This window comes from Carcharhinus amblyrhynchos, unplaced genomic scaffold (assembly GCF_965287045.1).
Source record: "Carcharhinus amblyrhynchos unplaced genomic scaffold, sCarAmb.v2.hapA scaffold_38, whole genome shotgun sequence".
NCBI lineage: Eukaryota > Metazoa > Chordata > Chondrichthyes > Carcharhiniformes > Carcharhinidae > Carcharhinus > Carcharhinus amblyrhynchos.
Window position 1 is genome coordinate 8,149,160 of NW_027649779.1, and position 22,002 is coordinate 8,171,161.

Genomic DNA, 22,002 nt, shown 5'->3' on the forward strand with positions numbered 1-22,002 from the left:
TAACACATTTATTGCTTCAATCTCTCAGCTCACCTGTTTCCTTGTGGATAGATGTTCTTAGAGGAGTCGGCAGATCCTGATGGCTCACCACGCACTCAAACACAGCCGCACTCAGCCAGGCTTGTGTCGAGATCTTTAATTTGCTGATCACGCTGTCAGGATCCGCTCCAGGGTTTTTGGCAATCTCTAATTTCAAATACTTCCTGTCTCGGATCCAGGACACGTTAACTCCATCAGGAGCATTAGAAATGATGCAGGTTAAGGTCACGGTCGCCTCCAGTAAGACCTGTTCTATTGGTGGTGGCTGTATCGTCACTGTAGGAACATGGCACTGGGAAGGATCTGAGAATGAAAAATGAAAATCAACCCAAGCTCGCCCTTCAGAAACAGGACACCAGTCCTCAGCCTGAAGAAGACGAAGTCACCTCCAATCTCTAACTATCGCCTTTCCGCTTCAATGGGCGATGAAAAACTAGCTTGTTCTATGAACTTATTCCCTTTATTAAAGTATTGTTGCAGCGGTACCATTTTCATGACTCAACATTGCAGGATTCCCAAACAAATACACCATCCTGAACTCAGGGGGAAAAAAAGTACTGACCATTGGTTTATAAATAGGATGGATGCACTTTCCAATATTTTACCCCTATGCTGTGACCTGTGAAACAATCCGAACATTCTGTCTCTCCAAATCTTACCAGCTGTCTCAGGAAAAAGCTGACAGCAAGGCCACCTCGCTCACTATATTACTTCAAAACGGAAGGGGGCACTCTTTTAAGGGGAGGCAGTGGCATATGCTGTTGTCAATGGACTTATAACCTACAGCAAGTTTCTGGAGACATAGATTCGAATCTCATTCCTGCAAGTTTGAAATTTGCATTCTATAATTAAAAGTTCGAATGGTTCTCATGAAGCCATTGTTGTAAAACCCCTCCTAGTTTACAAATGGTCCTTAGAAAAGTAAATCTATTGTCTTTATCTGGCCTGGCATGCATGTGACTCCAGATTCACAGCAACGTGAGTGACACTTAAGTGCCCTCAGGGATGGAATATAAATGCACATCTCAGGAAGGAATAACAAATAATGCAGCAAACTACATGACAGTAAATTAGAAGTTGTTTGTGCTTTGCACTAACTTTAATAGATCACTAATTTGAATTAACAGCGAAATGATTTATTTTATTTCTCTGTTTCGTTCTCTTACCCAGCGATGCGCTGATGTTCTGACTCTGAGTGTTTCCTTGGTGAGTGACCTGGCAGGTATAGACCGCTTTGCTGAACCATTCCCCAGCGGAGACTGTCAGCCGGCTGCTGGCCGAGAAGTTCCCGTTCACTTGACAGGCGGGAGAGGTGACAATTCCTGAATCCACGGGTTCCCCATTCTTCAGCCACTTCACCGTCAGTGGCCCTGGCTGGAAATCGATGATTGAACAGACGATGGTTGCAAATTTCCTGCTTGAGATTTCTTCACTGGAACTCACTGTGAGGATAACGGTTGGGGGGATGTCACCTTTAACAAACACATGTGTACGCGTTACTTGAAGATTCAATTGACAACAACTAAAATGAGTTATTTTATTTTAGCACCAGTGCTGCCGATTTGAGAATTATATCCATGATTTTGTTGAATTGGCAGGGAAATGGCGAATGGAATTCAACCGTCAAAAGTGTTACGCAATGCATTTGCGGAGGGCAAACAAAGCAGGAGAATAGTCAACACAATGCAAGTTTGAGAGAGATTGAGGAAATGCAAGACCTTGGAGTACATGTCCGCAGGTCCTTGTAGATGGTAAGGCAGCTGGACAAGTTGATCAAGAAAGCATTTCTGATTAATTCCTCAAATATGTGAGGTATTGAACACAATGCAGTGATGGAACAGTATAAAACGCTCGTTAATCGACGTTAGGAGTTTGCTGCACCATTCTGGCCACGACTATGCAGGAATGATGAAATGACTCTGGAGAGAGATGAGGTTTACTAGAATGTTGCCAGGGCCTGAAAATTGTAGACATAAGGCGAGATTGGAGAGGCAGGGGTTGTTATCCTGAGAAAAATAGGAGGCTGAGGTGTGGCGTAACTGTTGTTCACAAAATTATAAGGGACGTAGGCAGAAATAATTCATTCCCCAAGTGGAGCGCTCAATTACTGGGGAGCACGGTCATTTCAAATGTAGATGGGTTTGCATCTCAAGTGCTTCAATCTGCAAGGCTGCGCAGCAAGGTCTGGAAAATGCGCTTAAAATGAATGGCTAGTTTATACCTTCTCCCTTATAGCCAGCACGGACACGATGGGCTAAATGGCGGCATTCTGCACAGTAATATTTATGTTGTTCTTTGGTTCTGAACAAATTTTCAGTCATGGCTTGCATAATTCGAAATCTTCAGACTGCTACAAAGCTGTTATAACTAAGACCTTATACAGTTCATAAGAACATAAGAAATAGGAGCAGGAGTAGGCCATCTAGCCCTTCGAGCCTGCCCCGCCATTCAATAAGACCATGGCTGGTCTGTCGTGGCTCAGTTCCACTTTCCCGCCCTCTCCCCATAACCCTTAATCCCCTCTCTTATCAAAAACCCATCAACCCGCTTCTTAAAAATATTTAGCGAGGCAGCCTCCACCACTTCAACGGGCAGAGAATTCCAGAGATTCACCACCCTTTGAGTGTAGAAGTTCCTCCTCAACTCCGTTCTAAACCGCCCCCCCTTTATCTTGAGGCTGTGCCCCCTAGTCCTATTGTCCTTTCTGAGCGGGAAGAGTCTCTCCACCTCTATCCTATCCATCCCATTCATCATCTTATATGTCTCAATGAGATCTCCCCTCATTCTTCTAAAGTCTAACGAGTACAAGCCTAGTTTATTCAGCCTCTCCTCAAAGCTCAACCCCCTCAACTCCGGTATCAGCCTAGTAAACCTCCTCTGCTCGCCCTCCAAAGCCAAAATTTCTTGCGTAAGTGCGGCGACCAAAACTGCACACAGTACTCCAGCTGCGGCCTCACCAGTGCCCCATAAAGCTGCAGCAAGACCTCCCTACTTTTATATTAAATCCCCCTCGCTATGACGGCGAGCATCCCATTAGCCTTCCTGACCACTGCTGCACCTGCAGGCTGAGTTTTTGCGACTCATGCACAAGGACTCCGAGGTCCCTCTGCACCATTGTCTGCTGCAGTTTTTCGCCACGTAAGTAATAGTCCTTCCGACCATTATTCCCACCAAAGTGGACCACCTCGCACTTGCCAACATTAAATTCCATTTGCCAGTTCCTGGCCCATTCACCCAGCCTATCTAGATCCTTCTGCAGACTCTCCCCACCCTCCGCACAATTTGCCGTTCCCCCAATCTTGGTGTCATCAGCAAATTTCGACACCATACACTCGGTTCCCTCCTCCAGATCATCTATATAAATGGTAAATAGCTGAGGCCCCAGCACCGACCCCTGGGGCACTCCACTAGTCACCAACCGCCAATCCGAATAGCACCCATTGACCCCCACTATCTGCCTCCTAGGTCAATCACAGTACCCTGATTGCTCAGGTTCCAAAACACTTACATGGCATTTCAACACTCTTGACTGAACCGCTGTGTCGAACCTCGCAGTCAATTTTGGGGCATTCTCCCTCCGAGTCCGTGATGGTTAACTGGCTGCTCAGGGTGTAGGTTCCCTTCGTGTTTGTCGCCGACGGGTAAGTCTTAAACCCAGTGCTGATTGGCTGCCCATTTTTCTTCCATGTTAGTTTGGAGACATCTGGAGAGTAATCCATCGCCAAACAGCCGTAGGTGACGGAGCCGTCGGAATTCTGTTGCTGACAGGAAGAGACCAGGCTGTAGAGAGTGGGCGGAGACGGTGTTGCTGGGAAAGAATAGCCGATTGAACAAGTTAGACTCGTATTTGTGTTTATTAAGTCATCAAACATATTGTTACAAATAGATTTCTATGTTAGATATAGCCCTTGGAGTTAAAGGGATCACGGGATATGAGTGGTACGCCAGATCAGGTTATTGATGAGCCCTGGTTGAAATGAATGGTGGACAGGCTCAAAAGGCCGAATGACCATTTCCTGTTTCTGTTTCCTGTTTCTACATCACGATTTGACTTGAACTATGAACTTATCCTAATATTTCCCAATTAAAACCTACATCCACCTTCGAGATTCTGTTACTTCTTTTATTTGGGAATCCTCATCTCTGTGGAAACTAGCATCCCTCTCTCCACCTCTATCAGAGTAGAAAAGAAAAACATTCTGATGCGAATGAAATGGCATTCCATTTCTTGGTGTAAAATGGAAGAACAAAGATTTTCTCCATTATAACAGCCACTATTTATTTCTCGGACAACAGCACTTTGTGATGAACAAATTACCTTTTCATTCATATCATCCACTCACTTGATGAAAAAGCAGTGCTCCGAAAGGTCGTGATTCCAAATAAACTTGAATAGTGACTTTTCTTCAAAAATACCTCCGGAATGAATATTTAAAGAATGGCCAGGGAACTCGAAATGTGATTACCAATTCAAATAATTGCAATATTGACTCTTGGAGGATCATGTATTAATAGCAGGAGATGGCCATTCAGGCCCTGAAGCCGTTTCCATCATTCAAACAGATTCTGCTGAGCAGATTATAGTGTTAGCTCTATATTCCACTTCCCGCCAATAACCCACTTCCTGGCCCATTCCCCCGGCTCTTTGCCGTTCTGTCTGGCACTTTTCCCCTTTTGCCCCGACTCTCTGCATTCTCCACCAGCTCTCCAGCCTCTTCCCCGGCTCTCTGCCCTGTGTCCCAGCTCCTCACCCACTTCCCCAACTCTTTACCCTTTCCCCCGGGTCATTAACCATTCCCCTGGCTTTCTACCTTTTCCCCCCAGCTGTTTACCCTTCCCCAGGTCCATTGCCATTTCCCCTTCCTCTCTGCCCTTTTCCCTGGCTCTCTGTTCCTTTCCCAGACGCTCTGCACTCCACAGTGGTTCTCCGCTCTTTTACCTGCCTCTCTGCTGTTTCCACTGTCTTTCTGCCCCTTTTCACACCTTTCTCCCTTTCGCACGGACCCTGTTCTCCCGCCGGCTTTTTGCCGTTTTCTCTGGTCCCGAGCCCCCTGTGACTCACGAAGTCACAGAGAATGTGACTTCGTGAGGGTGAGTGACTAGGTGAGTCAGAGTGGATCAGAGATGGAAGGTGGGTAAGTGAGAGTGAGTGAGTGACGCTATTTGAGTGAGGATGGGTGATTGAGGGTGAATGAGTAAGTAAGGGTGATGGTGAGAGGAGTGAGTAAATGAGGGTATCTGAGAGACGGTGTGTGAGTCAAGATGGCTGAATGTACGAGTGAGGGCATGTGAGTGAGGGTATGTGAGTGAAGATGGGTGAGTGAGGTTATGTGAGCGGTGATGTGTTGTGAGGGAGTGTGAGAGTTAGGGAGGGTGGGTGAGGGAGGGAGAGTGAGTGAAGGTGCTTGAGCGAGGATGAGTGAATGTTAGTGTGTAAAGTTGAGTGAGAGTTGGTGAGTGAGGTTGGGTCAGTGGGTATGAGTGAGAAAGGGTATGACTGTTGGTCCGTGACTGAGGGTGTGAATAAGTAAGGGTGAGAGAGTGAGAGTGAATGAATGAGACTGAGCAAATGAGGGGGCAATAAGTGTAGTCAAGGTGGGTGATTGTGGGTAAGAGAATGAGTTAGAGTGAGGGTGTGTGAGTGAGCATGCGTGAATGATTGAGGATAGGTGAGGGTGAGTGAGTGAATATGAGTGAATGAGGGTGCGAGGGTGAGGGAGTGAAGGTGAATGAGGATGGGCGAATAAAGGTGAGTTAGGCTAAGGGTGAATTTGTGACGGTGAGTGAGTAAGGTTGAATGATTGATGGTGAATGAGTGTGTGTGTGTGTGAGAGAGAGAGAGTTTGAGTGATTAAGGGCGAGTGGGCAAGGGAGGATGAGTGAGGTTGAGTGAGAGTCGGTGAGTGAGTGAATGAGAGAGAGTGGATGAATGAGGATGGATGAGTGAGGGTCGGTGAAAGAGTAAGGACGAGGATGAGCGTTGGAGAGCGTGTGAGGGTAGGTTAGTGAGGGTGGGTGAATGAGGGAGCGGGGAAGTGAGGATGAATGAGAGTGGGTGGGTGAGAGTGAGTGAATGAGGCTGTGTGAGTGGGTGAGGAAGAGCGAGTGTGGATGGGTGAGTGCATGTGAGTGAGGGTATGTGAGAGAGATGGCTATGTGAGGTTATGTGAGGGTGTGATGGTGATTGAACCTTTTCCTGACGTTTTCCTGTAGTTTGTCCAGTTCAGTGTCTTGTCAATGGTAACCCCAGGATGTGGGCAGTGTGGGAATGATTGATAGTATTATCCTTGAATATCATAGTGAGGCAAGTTATTCATAACTGGAGATGGTCTTTGTCTTCATTTATGTGGTGCAAATATTACTTGCAACTTGAGAGACCAAGGCTGAATACAGTCCAGAACTTGTTTCATTGAATATCGAGTCACAGAGATTTACAGTATGGAAACCGGTACTTAGGCCCAACTTGTCCATGCCGCCCTTTCTTTTTTGAAACCTCTAAGCAAAACCCAATTGCCTGCATTTGGGCCATATCCCTCTGTACCCATCGTACTCACATAACGATCTAAACGCTTTTTAAAATATGAAATTGTATCCATCTCTACTACTACTTCATGTAGCTTGTTCCAGACACTCACCACCCTCTGAGCGAAAAGAATTGTCCCTCTGGACACTTTTGTGTCTCTCCCATCGCACTTTAAAACCTTGCCTTCTAGTTTTAGACTCCCCTACATTTGGGAAAAAAATTTTGACAATCTACCCTGACTATGTGGATTTCAGTAAGGCGTTTGGCAAAGTCCGTCATGGCAGGTTGGTGAAAAAGGTTAAGGCTCATGGGATACAAGACAGGTGGCTAGGTCTTTTGAGAACTGGCTTGGTCACAGGAGACAGAGGGTAACAGTGGAAGGGTCTTTTTCTAGCTGGAGGTCTGTGACTAGTGGTGTTCCGCAGTGCTCCGTACTGGGACCTCTGCTATTTGTGATATATGTATATAGAGGGAGTAACTGATGTGATCAGCAAATATGTGGATGACACGAAGATGGCTGGACTTGCTGATAGTGATGAACAATGTCAGACAATACAGCAGGATATAGATAGGCTGGTAAATTGGGCGGATAAATGGCAGATAGAATTTAATCCAGATAAACGCGAGGTGATGCATTTTGGGAGAACTAATGTAGGGGGGAGCTATACAATAAATGGTAGGACCATTAAGAGTATAGAAACACAGAGGGACCTGGGTGTGCAAGTTCACAAGTCCTTGAGGGTGGCAGCACAGGTGGAGAAGGTGGTGAAGAAGGCATATGGTATGCTTGCCTTTATAGGAAGGGGCATAGAGCATATAAGCTGGAACCTGATGTTGCATTTGTATAGAACTTGGGTAGACCGCATTTGGAGTACTGAGTCCAGTTCTGGTCGCCGCACTAACGGTAGGACATGGAGTCCTTAGAGTGAGTGTAGAGGAGGTTCACCAGGATGCTGCCTGGTATGGAGGGTCTTAGCTATGAGGAGAGATTGGGCAAACTGGGGTTGTTCTCCCTGGAAAGACGGAGAATGAGGGGAGATCTAATAGCGGTGTATAAGATTATGAAGGGTATAGATAGAGTGAACAGTGGGAAGCTTTTTTCCTAGGTTGGAGGCAAAGATCACGAGGGGTTATGGGCTCGAGGTGAGAGGGGCGAGGTATAACTTAGATGTTAGTGGGAGTTTTTTTACACAGAGGGTTGTGGGGGCCTGAAATGCACTGCCAAGTATGGTGGTGGAGGCAGACACGCCAGGGTTCTTTAAGACTTACCTGGATAGGCTCATGAGTGAATGGCGGGGCAGGCTCGAAGGGCTAGATGGCCTACTCCTGCTCCTATTTCTTATGTTCTTATGAGCAGACTGGAGATGGAGTGATACAAATGAATGTCCTAGTTGAAGATCAAGAGCCTCTGGACGTTCGTGGGAATTAATAGATTCCTATCAGTCGTCCAACAAATTTTAAGGCTCACTTTGTCACTTACGTTGGAGCAATTGGGGATTTTCCATTAATGTCTGTATAGCCTGTTGCATGTCTGTTTATATTTATTGATGTCTCCTTTTACATCCACAGGTGATTCGGTCCGCCTTGCTGGCCAGCAAGGGGCATACACGCGGTGGGTCATGAGAGGGCTGCTCTTGGATGTTGCTTCGAGAGTTGCCTAGTGCTTCACGTCCGTTAGTCTACGCTTAAACTGGACCAATTGACGGGCAACACGTCAGCTCAGCGACGATCACTGTCGGCTGTGCAGTTACAGGGATCCGGGTCGGATCTCCGGCTTGGATCAATATCTGTGGGAGTTTGCACATTCTCCCCGTGCTTGCGTGGGTTTTCTCTGGGTGCTCCTGTTTCTCCCCACATCCCAAAAACTTGCTTTTTAGGCTGATTGGCGTCAGTAAATTGTCCCTGAATTGGATCTCCCTTCATCTGGCGCACATATAATTCCCAAAATTTGCACCCCCTTTATTGTGGGGTTTCACTAGAGGGAGACAAAAACGTCGAGGATCGACGAAAAATTTGAATAAGGCACTCACTGAGTGCTAAAATGGGCGGCGCTGGCTTGTGGCGCCGAAGGGACTGTTTCCTGTGCTGTGTTGTTCTTTGTGCTTTGTTGTCTATGCCCTTCGTTGTTTTATAGACCTCTATAAGGTCATCCATCAGCCTCCTTAGCTCCAGAGAAAAAAGAAGTCTCAGTATATTCAGCCTCTCCTTATAACTCAATCCATCAAGTCCTGGTAGCATCCCAATAAACCTTTTCTGCACTTTTTAAAAACATATTTTAATAGTTTCCTTTCTATAATGGGGTGTCCAGAATTGCATACAGTATTCCAAGTGTGATCTTATCAATGTCTTCGACAACTTCAACAAGACAACCCTACTCATAGTCAATGTTCTAACCGATGAAACCAAATATGCCGAATGCTTTCTTTACCACTCTGTCCACCTGTGATTCCACTTTCAAGAAGGTATGAATATGTACCCGTAGATCTCCCTGTTCTGACACTCTCTCCAACGACTTACCATTAACTGAATAAGTTCTGCCCTGGTTCAATCTACCAAAATGCAGCACCTTGCAGTTGTCTAAGTTCAACTCCAACTGCCCTTTGTCAGCCTACTGGCCCAATTGTTTAAGATCTCGCTGCAATTGGAGATAACTTTCTTCCCTGTTCACTGTGCCACCAATTTTGGTGTCGTTTGCAATCTTACTAAACATGCCCCCTATATTCTCATCCAAATCATTAATATAAATGACAAAAGACAATGGGCCCAGCACTGATCCCTGAGGTACACCGCTGGTCACAGATCTCCAGTTTGAAAAATAAACTCTCGACAACCATATTTTGGCTTCTGCCAATAAGCCCATTTTGTATCCCTTTAGATACCTCACCGTGGATGCCATGAGACTGAACCTCATACATCAACCTACCATGCGGTACCTTGTCAAAGGCCTTGCTAAAGTTCATGTAGACAACATCAACAGCACTGCCCTCATCTATCTTCTTGGTTTCCCCTTAAATAAAACTCAATTAAATTTGTGAGACATGATTTTCCACTCACAAAGTCATGCTGACTGTCCCTAATCAGTCCTTGAATTTCTAAATGTCTGTAGATGCGTCTCTCAGAATACCTTCTGACAATTTACACACCACAAATTTGAGGCTTATTGGCCTGTAGCTCTCAGGCCTTTTTCCCTGCAACCCTTCTTAAACAAGAGCACAACATTTGCCGATCTCCAATCGTCAAACACGTCACCCGTGAGTATCATGATTCAATTATCTCAGCTGGGGGACACACAATTTCCTCTCTAGCCTCCCACAATATCCTGGGATACACTTCATTAGGTCCCGGGAACTGAGCTATCTTGATGCACTTTAAGACTTCCAGCACCTCCTTCCCTGTAATATGCACACTCCTCAAGATATCACTATTTATTTCCCCAAGTTCCCTAACCTCCATGCTTTTCTCAACAGTAAATACTGATGAGAAATATTCATTTAGGTGTGCACCCATCTCTTGTCGATCCGTACCTAGCTGACCTTGTTGATCCCTAAGAGGCCTTAATCTCTCCCTTATTACTCTTTTGCCTTTTATGTATTTGTAAAAGCTCTTTGGATTCTCTTTTGCCTTACCTGGCAAAACAATTTCGTGTCCCCTTTTTGCCCTTCTGATTTGTCTCTTAACTTTACTCCTACACTCCCTACGCTCTGAGATTCCCTTGATCCCACCTGCCTATACATGTCATGTGCCTCTTTCTTCTTCTTGGCCAGGGCCTCAATATTCCAAGTCATCCAGGACTCCGGAACTCTGCCAGCCTTGCCCTTCGCTCCAAGATGAATGTGTTTACCCTGATCACTGGATAACACACTTTTGAAAGCAAGCCACCTTCTAGACGTCTCTTTGCCTTCCCACAGCGTCCCCCAATTAATTTTTGAAAGTTCCTGCCTGATATCATCAAAATTGTCCTTGCCCCAATTTAGAATTTTTTAAACTTTTGTGACAGACCTATCATTCTCCATAGCTATCTTAAAACTAATGGCGTTATGATCACTGGCCCCAAAGTGATATCTCACTAACACTTCTGTTACCTGCCCTTCCGCATTTCCCAAGAGAAGGCCAAGTTTTGCTCCCTCTCAAGTCGGGCCACCCACATACTGAATGGGAAATTCCTCCTGAATACACTCAACAAATGTCTCTCCATCCAAACCTCTCATACACTGCGTGTCCCAGTCAATGTTGGGAAAAATAAAATCTCCGACTATTACCACTGTACTTTTCTTGGAGGTTTCTGTAATCTCCATACATATTCGCTCCTCAGTTTTCTGCTGACTATTTAGGGGCCGAAAGTGCAACCTTCTTACTTCTCAGTTCTAACCGTATAGAAACAGTGTCCGAACCCGCGGACATATCCCTCTTCAGTACGGCCGTGATGCTTTCCCTCATCAAAAGTGCAACTCCCCCTCCTCTCTTAAATTGTGTTCTATCTTTCCTATAGCATATGTACCCTGGAACATTAAGCTGTCAGTCCCGTCCCTCCCTTAGGCATGTTTCAGTAATTGCTAAAATATCCCAATCCCACGTACCCTTCAATGCCCTGAGTTAATTTGCCTTGTCCGTCCGGCCTCTTGCATTGAATTAAATGCAGTTTAATTTAGACTTCCCTTGCCCTCTATTTTGGTTGGACGATTTCATTTTCTGTGTAGTTGCATGTGGTGCTGAACATTGTGCAATCAGTGAACATTCTTACTTCTGACATTATGTTGGAAGTAGTGTGTCACTGATGAAACATAGAAGATTGTTTTTACAAGAACACTGCCCTGCCGAACCCGGCACTGATATCTGAACTTAGACGATTGACCTCCAACAATCAATGCCATCTTGCTTTGTGCTAAATATGACTCCAAAGAGGGAAGAGTTTCCCCCGATTCCCATTCAATCGAGTTTTACTTGTGCTCCTCAGTCCAACAATCGTTCACAAGCTGTCTGGATATCTAGGACAGTCACTCCAGAAAGTGTGTGACATGGAGAATGTGTGTGTGTGAGAGAGTTTTATGTATATCTGAGTGTGTGTGTGCGTGTGGGAGAGAGAGAGAGAGAGAGAGAGCGATACAGTGAGTGAGAGAGAGTTTCTGTGTGTGTGAGAATGTTTTTATGAAGTAGAGTGCATTTGTGTGAAAGAGAAATAGTCTGTGTGCGTATGTGTGTGAGAGAGGGTGAATGTGTGCATGTGAGACAGTGTGTAGTACAGTGTGTGTTTTTTTTGTAAAAGAGTGTGTGTGTGTGTGTGTGTGTGTGTGTGTGTGACAGAGAAAGAATATGTCCGCGGGGGTGTGAAGTTGTGCTTATATTAGAGACTGTGTCTGTTTGTAAGAATGTATGTTACAGTGCGTGCAAAAGTCTAGTTTGTGAGACACTGTTTGTGAGAGAGCCAGTGTGTGAGAGGAGGAATGCGAATGCGTGAGATTGTGTATGAAACAGAGAATTAAATATGTGTGTGTGTGTGTGTGTGTGTGTGTGCGCGAGAGAGAGATGTGTGTACAAGAGGAATTGTGAGAGAGCTTGCGTGAATAAATGTCAGAAATCTTGAGCGCGTGTGACCAAGTATGTGTGAAACAGAGAATGCATGTGTGTGTGTGCAAGAGAATGTGAGTGTGTGTGTGTGTGTGTGTGTGTGTGTGTGTGTGTGTGTGTGTGTGTGTGTGTGTGTGTAAGAGAGAATGTCCCTGTGGGTGCGGGTCCGTGTGAATGTTTTTCTGTATGGGGTATGAGAGATTGATTGGGAGAGCGAAATTATGTATGTAATTGAGTTTCAGCGAGTGTATGTGTAACGTGAGACAGAGATACTGTGTGTGTGGGTGCGTTAAATAGATCGTTCTAGAGAGAAATTAGATGTGAGCATGTATCTGTGTGTGTGTGTGTGTGTGTGTGTGTGTGTGTGTGTGTGTGTGTGTGTGTGTGTGAGAGAGAGAGAGAGAGAGAAGGAGAGGGAGAGAGACACAGAAAGAAAATGTGTCCGCGAGAGTGTGAGATTGTGCTTATGTTAGAGACTGTGTCTGTTTGTAAGAATGTATTTTAGAGTGTGTGCAAAAGTCTGTGTTTGTGAGATACTGTTTGTGAGAGAGCCAGTGTGTGAGAGGAAGCATGCGAACGCGTGAGATTGTGTATGAAACAGGGAATTAAATGTGTGTGTGTGTGTGTGTGTGTGTGTGTGTGTGTGTGGGCGCGCGCGCGCAAGAGAGAGAGATGCGAGTGCAAGAGGAATCGTGAGAGAACTTGTGTGAATAAATGTGAGAAATCTTGCGTATGTGTGACCAAGTATGTGTGAGACAGAGAATGCATGTGTGTGCGTGCAAGAGAATGTAAGACTGTGCTTGTGTGTGTGTGTGTGTGTGTGTGTGTGTGTGTGTGTAATAGAGAATGTCCCTGTGGGTACGTGTCCATGTGAATGCTTTTCTGTATGGGGTATGAGAAATTGATTGGGGATACTGTGTGTGGGTGCGTTAAATAGATCGTTCTAGAGAGAAAGTAAATGTGAGTATGTATCTATGTGTGTGTGCGTGTGTGAATGTGCATTGTCATATTCTCTCACATATGCACACAAAAATACACACACACACACAGATACATACTCACATTTACTTTCTCTCTAGAACGATCTATTTACTTGTGTCTGATGTGTGTAAGTCTCTATCTGGCTGACTCAATTTCGAATACAACCCTCACACCACACACACACACGCTCATCCACTATCACAGTGAGTGACAACACAGAAACATAGAAACCCTACAATACAGAAAATGACCAATAGGCCAACCAAGTCTGTACTGACCACAATCCCACCCAGGCCTCACACAAATATCCCGACATATTTAGCCACTAACCCGTCTAACCTACGCATCTCAGGACACTGAGGGCATTTTATTTTTAAGCATGGCCTACCAACCTAACCAAGTTATCACAATACGGACTGTGGGACATGGATTGGGAAGAAACATTTAAATCTTTCACAAATCAGTCTTAATTGAGTATTTTCCTTTTGCCTCAGTCAGGAAAACTTTTTTAGAAACTCAAGAAATTCGACAGGTTCCAGGACAAAGCGGCCATCACGATTACCCGCATCTCATTGACCGCATTCACTCTGTCCATCGCCAACAAGCAGTGACAGCAGTGTGTATCATATAAAAGATGCTCTACAGCAACTCAGCAAGACTCAATTGAAAGCCTAATCCCGCTGCCCTTACAGCCTAGCAAGGCAAGGACAGCAACACATTGGAACACTACCAGCTGCAACTTTCCCTACAAGACACACACCATCCTGACATGAAACAGCTTCTCAGTTCCTTCACAGTCGCTGGGTGTGGAACTCTCTGCACAAGAGCAAGGTGGATGCCAACACCAAATGCACTGCAGTTATTCAAGGATACTTAACATCACTTTTTCCCAAGGAATAATTAGGGACATATTTAAAATTCTGGCTTTTCAAGTGACTGTAAATTGCCTTTAGAAATTAAAAATAAGATGTAAAAGCACTTGACCTTCGAACTGCCCTACTAAACAGCTCAGGGACTGCTTTATTGTGGAGTACAATATAGTAAATGTCCCTTTGCATTTGCTCATCGAAAGTTTCCAAGACTGGTACACCGCTGATTAAAAATTAACCAATCTCCCTCTACAGTCTGACGTTACTGCTCTCTCTGACAGTCACGATGTATTTTAGGGATCTCATTTCTGAAACGCCGAGTCAAACATCAGATCAACCTGTCTCGTTTCTCACAGATACAAGTTTATTGAATAAATAAATCAAATTTCACTACTTGAAATGCAGGAGAATAAACAGAAGATTTACAACCAGTTCCCTGGCCTCAACACGGTGACCAAACACACAGAAACAGACCAGACACAATCGGTGCAACAGTTGAGTTCCCAGTAGGTTGTTCTGTTCAATCTGTAAATTTCCAACTGTTGGATTGTCATTGATCAATCTTCAACTTACAACAACAGAACATCAATAACTTCTTTTAAAATAAACTGATATCCATTTGAAAACTTTTTTCGCCTTTAAATTATTTCTCTGCCTCACTTCTTAAAAACGAAGTTAAAATGTAATTTCGCTGAAAATGACCGGTCAAAAATAAGATTCAGGACAGTTCGATGTCCCTAACAGAGACGCAGTAGCACAGTAAGAATTAAACAAACCAAGTAATATTTAGATTGAAAATCATTATCTGATTCGATCTAATTTCTTAATTAAATGTAATCAACAAAACAATCAAGGCATAACACTTTATCGAGCTGAGCACAGCTGAATAAAGAAATGTTTTGTTGCATTTTCCATACAATTAAATATTCTCTAAAACGAATTCTATTTTGTACGCCAGTGCACTATTCAAGGGTTTTTGTTTTGAATTAAATAGCACCAATATTATATTTTGTTATTGATAATTACCAATGAGTTCTCCTGTTAGCCGATTTGTACTTGCCTCTGTCTCGAACATTGTGAAGTAATTAGATTCCAATTAAATCTTAAACAATATTAAACAATAAACTTCAAATTACAGAATGGAAATATTCAGACATCTGAAATTCATTTGCTTAAATCGAATCACATTCTCATGTTTTGCATTTCCATTTTTACTTCCAATGCCTTATTATAATCTACAAACATGTTAAAATGCGTCTGTATTTGTATTTGCTGTAACGGCCTGGTCGTTTGAGATCAATGAAACTGCTTCTTAGATTTAATAATTTAGACCATCCATATAATTTAGATACTGAACATTTGTTTAATTTAAGAAGATCTGAATTTATCAGTGAAAAATTCAATGCGGACCATTGATTCAAATCATCTGCAACACTGAAACATGATGTACAAAATAAGTCCAGGCTTTTTCTTCAGTATAATAAGAATTAAACATAATACTCAAATAAAATCAGTTCTTGTACTCTATCACTTATTCATCCAATAATTAATAGTTCTACTCTGCGTTCAGCAGTAATGGGAGAAAGGATGTTATTATTAAGTACAAAAAAAATTACTTTTATCATATTATTATAATATTTTTATATAAATAAATCTTTTTGAATTCCATGTATGAATTTGTCAATCCCTAGCCAGTTTCTATTGACACATTCTGACAATGCAAACACCATTATATGAACAATTATTTAGTGTTAGCGAATTCCACCTGTCAGAAAACTCTGTTCGCTCTGCCAAGTTTATTCAAAATGCTTGAATCTAATTGATCAATTTTCAAATTACAACAATAAAAATATCAATAACTCATTTTAAATTAAACTGATATACATATCAATATTCCTTTCGACTGTTAACTATTTCTCCCTGTCTGTCTCAAATCTCGAAAACTGGGCAAAAATAACAACAAGAAAAAATCTTTCTGAAAATGAACTCATCAGATGTGACAGATTCAGGGTACTGTAATGTCCCTAGAAGAGATACTGCGACGGTGTAAGAATTGCAATTCATGATTTATTTTAAGTTGCAAGCATCAGTTAGCATGAACAAAATACTCTACCTTTTTTTTTCGAAAACTGTTGCTTTATACTGTCAAGGATTTTTAAACGCATTTTGCTTTTTCTCGTGTAGCTAGAAAAAGTGTAACCGATCAGTATCATCGAGGTTAAATAATACAGAAAAAATTGAGAAAGTACAAACCATTTCACAAATTTTGAGATGAAATTAGTGATTAATTACCTCGACAAATTACTTGGAAGGAATGCTACGCCTGCTCAGAAATAATGTAATAATCGGACCCAAAAAATGCCAAAAAAGCAACTCTTATTCTCCAAAACTCATATTCAAGTGAATGCGAACTTCATTGGGATATATCAATTAATGCAAAGTAACTTGTTGAACTGAGTGTTGCTGTGGAAACAGCTTGTTATCATTGAAATAGTTTCTGGAATTATCACAAAGTATTTACAGCCTAGAAATGTTTCTGGTCCTGTTAGTTGTGTGCAAAACACAGCAGAACTATTAGAAGGGTTTAATGAATAATGATACTAATATAAAATAATTTTTGGTGAATATGGAGTTATATTACCGATTTAAAAATGCTTGATTTATATTAATTTACGACTAATGAGAAGTTTGTTGTTGCAGCAACGACGTGTGTCCGAATGAAGGTTTTAATTCACGATTTATTTTAATTTGTAAATGCTCGCTAAAATTTATAAAAATGTTGTTATTTTCTTTCCAACACCTGCCTATTTTCATCCTACAAGGATTTTCAAACTCATGGATTGTTTGCATTCAACCAGAAAACATGTAACCGCTCAGTGCCACCGAATATAAACAATGCAGAATAATGCCGAAACACCAAACCATGTCACACATTTTAAACATTCGTAGTGACCCAACCTCAAATATCCATTCAACAAAATCACACATATCATTGCAAAAAGGTCTCAATGTCCAATCCAGCAAACCAGCTCGTCACCAAGTGTGTGAATGGGTATATTAAACAGAAATCTGGAATAATAGCTTTAGGATTGTGAGGAGGTGGAATAAGTCCAACAAATTAATATTGAAACTTTACGACATTCTTTTCATATGTCAAACAGATTTCAAACATGTTCAGACATTTGAATGGTAAAAGCTGCTGCCGCCAGATGCCACCAAGGCAAAACTTTGCATGTTGTGAATGCAGTGGAAAACTACGTTCTGGACGAGTGGCACAGACCGTGGTTTAGTTGAATCTACAGTTACCACTTACGTTTTTTTTGTAATACAAATACAAGAAAGTCGGCCTGATTTCTATGTGCAGGCATAGTTTAAAACCTGCAGACTTTGTAATCAATCGCAAAGCGTATAACAGCTCAGTATCACGGAGTGTAAACCATGCAAAATCGCCAAATCATTTCACAAATTATATTTATTCAAAATCACCCGGGCAGATAACCTACTAACCAGAAAAAAAAAATGCATCACTGAGGGACTGAACCACGGTTCATGCAGAAGCAGTTCAATTCTAAAAACAGTTTCAACAGAATCAAATTTCACATTGGCAGAAAATCGCAATTAAAAATCCAGCCACTCCGCCCATCACCAAAGTAACTAATAATCAAACTGAACACAGCAATAACATAACAAAACCAGCATTGTGAATGAGCGGAACATGTTCATAACATTTTTGCAGAAATTTAACGCATTTTGCTAAGGTTGGGTGAGATTTCAAACACTTGTGGGGTAGATGGTACAATTCGCAGCCACGAGATGTCGCCGAGATTAAACTTTGCAGAAACATCGAACTGTTTGACAGAAGGTTGGCATTTAAAGTAACTCAGCCACACAATGTCCTCAGCAGACAAACACCAAATCACAGCAACCAGAAATTGAATAACTCAGCATTATCTTTTGTCAATTAACAGTAGAATTTCCATAAACCCCATGTTAAGCAGAATGTCATGAAACATTGCAAATACTTTCAGCGCAGAATTCAGAAAACCACATTTCAATGAACGAATGAATTAATAAAATTGATAAAAAGTATAAAACAATAGCTCAAGAAAAAAAAGGCGCTAAATTGCATGGTTCTTACCGGCAGCCACTGTCACCATGGTCCCTTGTCCCCAGTAGTCAAAAAAGTCACAGTGTCACATTCCCTTGGCTGGGTCATACAATAACCAACCCTGCACAAAACAGACAGGAAAGCCACCATTATTACTAAATGTTCACAAACCAGAGGAAAAACGAAGTCAATTAATATTCATGACATTGTTAGTGCATTTGTGGATACGTTCGCTCTACATAAATAACAGTAATATTTTGTATTTCACAGAGCATGACATGAACATGTTATTGAAAACGCCAAATATGATTGAATGATTATCATGAATTTTCCATTTGATTCTCGCTATATGTGCAGTGCTGGACATAAATAATGCAGCACTGTAAATAATGTTAGATAGTAAAACAGAGCACTGTCACAGCCTTGGTCAATTAGTGTTGAGGGTTTTTGTATTGACAGTAACTGCTGTGCCACCCAGGTATCACAGTGAGACACAGCATGGTAAATACTGTGCCCGCCTGTTAACTGTAAAATACAGCGATTTAATTTCACTGCTCTCTCAAAAATCTGATTCTGTTTCATCTAAAAGAGAATGAATGAAATATTTCAACTTGCCCTTACCATTATATTTACAAAGGGGATGTGAAAGCTTTTAAACTCTGTATAGATCTAGCATATCGGTCAACACAGATTTTACGGAAAGATTTGTATACCTCTTCACAAACTAATATTACTTCCACACATTATTTCATTGAAGCCTTGTTTACTTTGAAAATCCTGCTGTGGTACTGATAACCAATTTGAACAATCTCCTTCCCTAAGGTTTTTGTATGAGGATGTCGCTGTGCTCAGCACTGTGCCCCCTCCTGTCTCACGGTGATACACACTCGCACAAAAAGTGCACTCACTCTCTGTTCAGTCCTGCCGCTCAATTCTCATTACACATAGAACTTTACTTCTGATGTAATTTACAATTTATGCAACAGTTTACAAAACACAATCTAGAAACATCTCCTCCAAGTATCAGGAATGTTAAAATGAGCAATATACCTAAGTGTGTAATTGCTGAAAATTTAACAGTAAATGTAAACAGAGTGAAAAGTTCAGCCCATTATGTCTGTAGGTTTGCTCCGCTTTATGTTTAATTTCCTTTATGTTAGGTTTGTCAGAGGCGGTTTGTGTTTTGCTTCCGATCACTGTTCCTTATTATTATATTTAAAACAGATACTGACCTTCAGGTTATGATGGAAGTTGCTGAATTCCCTCTCGGGCTGTTCTTGTCCGGGTCCAGCCCTGGTTCCTCTCGCTGTGGTCTCTTGCACAGTAATAGATGGCGGTGTCTTCGATCTTCAGGTTTGTCATGTCCAAAGCGAAAATGTTGTTTGAAAGGTCTTTGGATGCAGTAAATCGATCCCGAATCCCTGGGGCGAAGTTACTGCTAGAGGAAATGTTATAGCCAAGGAGCCACTCGAGCCCCTTTCCGGGAACCTGTCGGATCCAGTTCATCCAGTAGTTGTCAAGATCGAAGCCGCTGGTTTTACAGGTCAGTTTCAGGGAGCCTCCGGGACGCCCGGTCTCTGCCTTTGGCTGGGTCAACACAACATCCGACTGGACACCTGTAAAAATAGATCAAAAACACCAGGGATTAATCTTAGTGAAATGATTGCTGACTCTGGAACATTCCAGAGAGAGACTGACACTGAAAAAGTGACAATGAGAGACTTGGACAATGGAAACTAGTCACCATGTAAGAAAGTCAGCAACAAACTGAGAGAAACGGCCGACCTCATCTTTCTGGTGATTTGGGGGAAATGGTTGTGTCAGGAACTCAGTGAACAAACCAGCTCCCGGACTGTTGGATTCCGGTCCCAGTGAGCGGTATTTGAATACCCGGCAGAAGGGGGCGGCTTTCCAGGCGCCGCCTGTTGACTCCCTGCTGGAGGCGGCGCCTGGATCCACGTCCCACCTTCCACACCCCCAACAGAATGGACTCGGAGATTTACAATAGATTAATATTAAAATGGACATTTTATCTGTATCGGGATATTTGTTTGGCTAAAATGTTCATTGTATTGTCCCCATTATTTCTGATGGTGATGTTACAGTTCATCATCAATTTATTTTAAAAAAGTCCATCGTAAATAGGTTCATTTTATTACTACGCCCCCAAGAAGATGGCAAATCTAAAAATGATGAAGTAAGATTTTTGGAAAATAGAGAGACCGCCAGTTTATTTTACAACAATTCCGGTCTCTGTCACATCCATTTCTGTAACTAAATGTGGGGGATGAACACAATGATTGTATTTACTGTGTGGATGGCAATCACTGTACAATTTGGGTTTGGAGATGAGAAGAAACTCTCCCACAATACAATGTTTCTTCTATATTTGTCAAACTGACCCAATCGCGAAGTCAGCCCTTTGAAAATAACAAGAAATCCGCCCTCCAGGTAAAAGTTGAAGAGAAACATAAAATTAACATCGATTTTTGACGGAGAAGTTAATGAATCGGAACGGACACGGAGATCATTAACATTCTCCATCAGCATCCAAATCATTGCCGCTCACTCTATTGATCATCGGCTATCTAACATTCACTGTTATCGAGAACACAGGATATCAGGGCATTGCGGCACATTGCGCAAATTCACGAGAATAAATGTTTTACCTTCCACTGAATCAGGTTATGAACTGATTATTCCTCCACTCATTCGCAGCTATGAGAGGAACTCTTCAGTAATGGAAATCAGGGTATACTGTACAACAGAATGCGAAACGCTACTGTTCAAATGCGATAAAGAACTTTTAGAATATTCCAGGAAACCCCGCAGTTCAAGGCAGTTTTATGAAATTCTTTTAATATTATTTCCATGCATTTCCAGTCATTGCTCTGACTGGGGAATTGGGACCATCAGCATTTCTGTATCGCATTTCATGCAGTTTTTAATAAGACTTTAATTATTGGAATGACATTCGCTTGGAAGTTATACAGTTGCAAAGTCATTTGGTCACTTTATTGTTTTGTGATATTATTTACTCACATAATGAACAGCACATTGAATCTTTGATTCGAATGATTACGATTTAAAATGTGTCTTTCTTGTGGGAATGAACCATTTATTGTTTAAATGTCTGAATCCCATTTTGTCCATTCAGGTTCACGCTAATCTGCCCCACACAGTATTTGGCAGCAATCCAGGCTGCTGTCAAATGCTCAGAGTTATTGACAGGAAACATCTGGGGGTGTTTGTGCAGTAGATCATAGATCAGTTTCATCAGCACTGACCGCTTGGCTACAAGCCAACTTAAATCCCTTCACGTTGTCAATGAGGTTTATTTATATACAAATCTACCCAGCAACAGTACTGGGGGCACTTTTTTTAAAGTTGTAAATCTAAATGATGTCTTTCCCATCTCTGAAGAAAGGTAAGTTTTGCAGCTTCTCTGGTACACTGTTTGCAACAATGATGATTTTTCCAATACACCAGGGTATTGTGATGGATGGATAGAAAGAATTACAGGCAAACTTAGAGATGTCTCAGAGAGACGATACATGAAAATGTATGTTTGCATTTTTCCCCCTTCATCTTTGCATGGGATGTTTTATTGGAAAGACCAGCATTTTTTGCCTGTCCCAAATTCCTTTGAACTGATTGGTTTCCTCGGCCACTTCTGAAGATATGAAAGAGTCATCTATTTTGCTATCCACCTGAAGTCACATCCTTGTGAATCCGGGTAGTGCTGGCAGAATTCCTCCATTGGGGAATCAGATAGGTTCCAATGGTCGCTGTTAGTATCTATTCCAGATTTATTAATTGAATTCAAATTCTACCTGCTGCGATGTCCCGATTTAAACCCCTGTCCTCAATCATTGTCCTGAACCGAGGGATCACTGGATCAATTAAATTAGTATTAC

The 22,002-nt window shown here is 42.2% G+C and overlaps 1 gene segment (V, D, J or C); it reads right to left on the reverse strand.

Annotated features, from left to right (window-relative positions):
• Positions 1-312: 312 nt before the first annotated feature.
• On the reverse strand, positions 313-19,875 carry LOC145362454 (Ig heavy chain C region-like). The segment is given in 6 exon segments: positions 313-342; positions 1,336-1,511; positions 3,542-3,847; positions 18,116-18,159; positions 19,371-19,701; positions 19,830-19,875. Coding segments are annotated over 6 exon segments (933 nt in total).
• Positions 19,876-22,002: the final 2,127 nt, after the last annotated feature.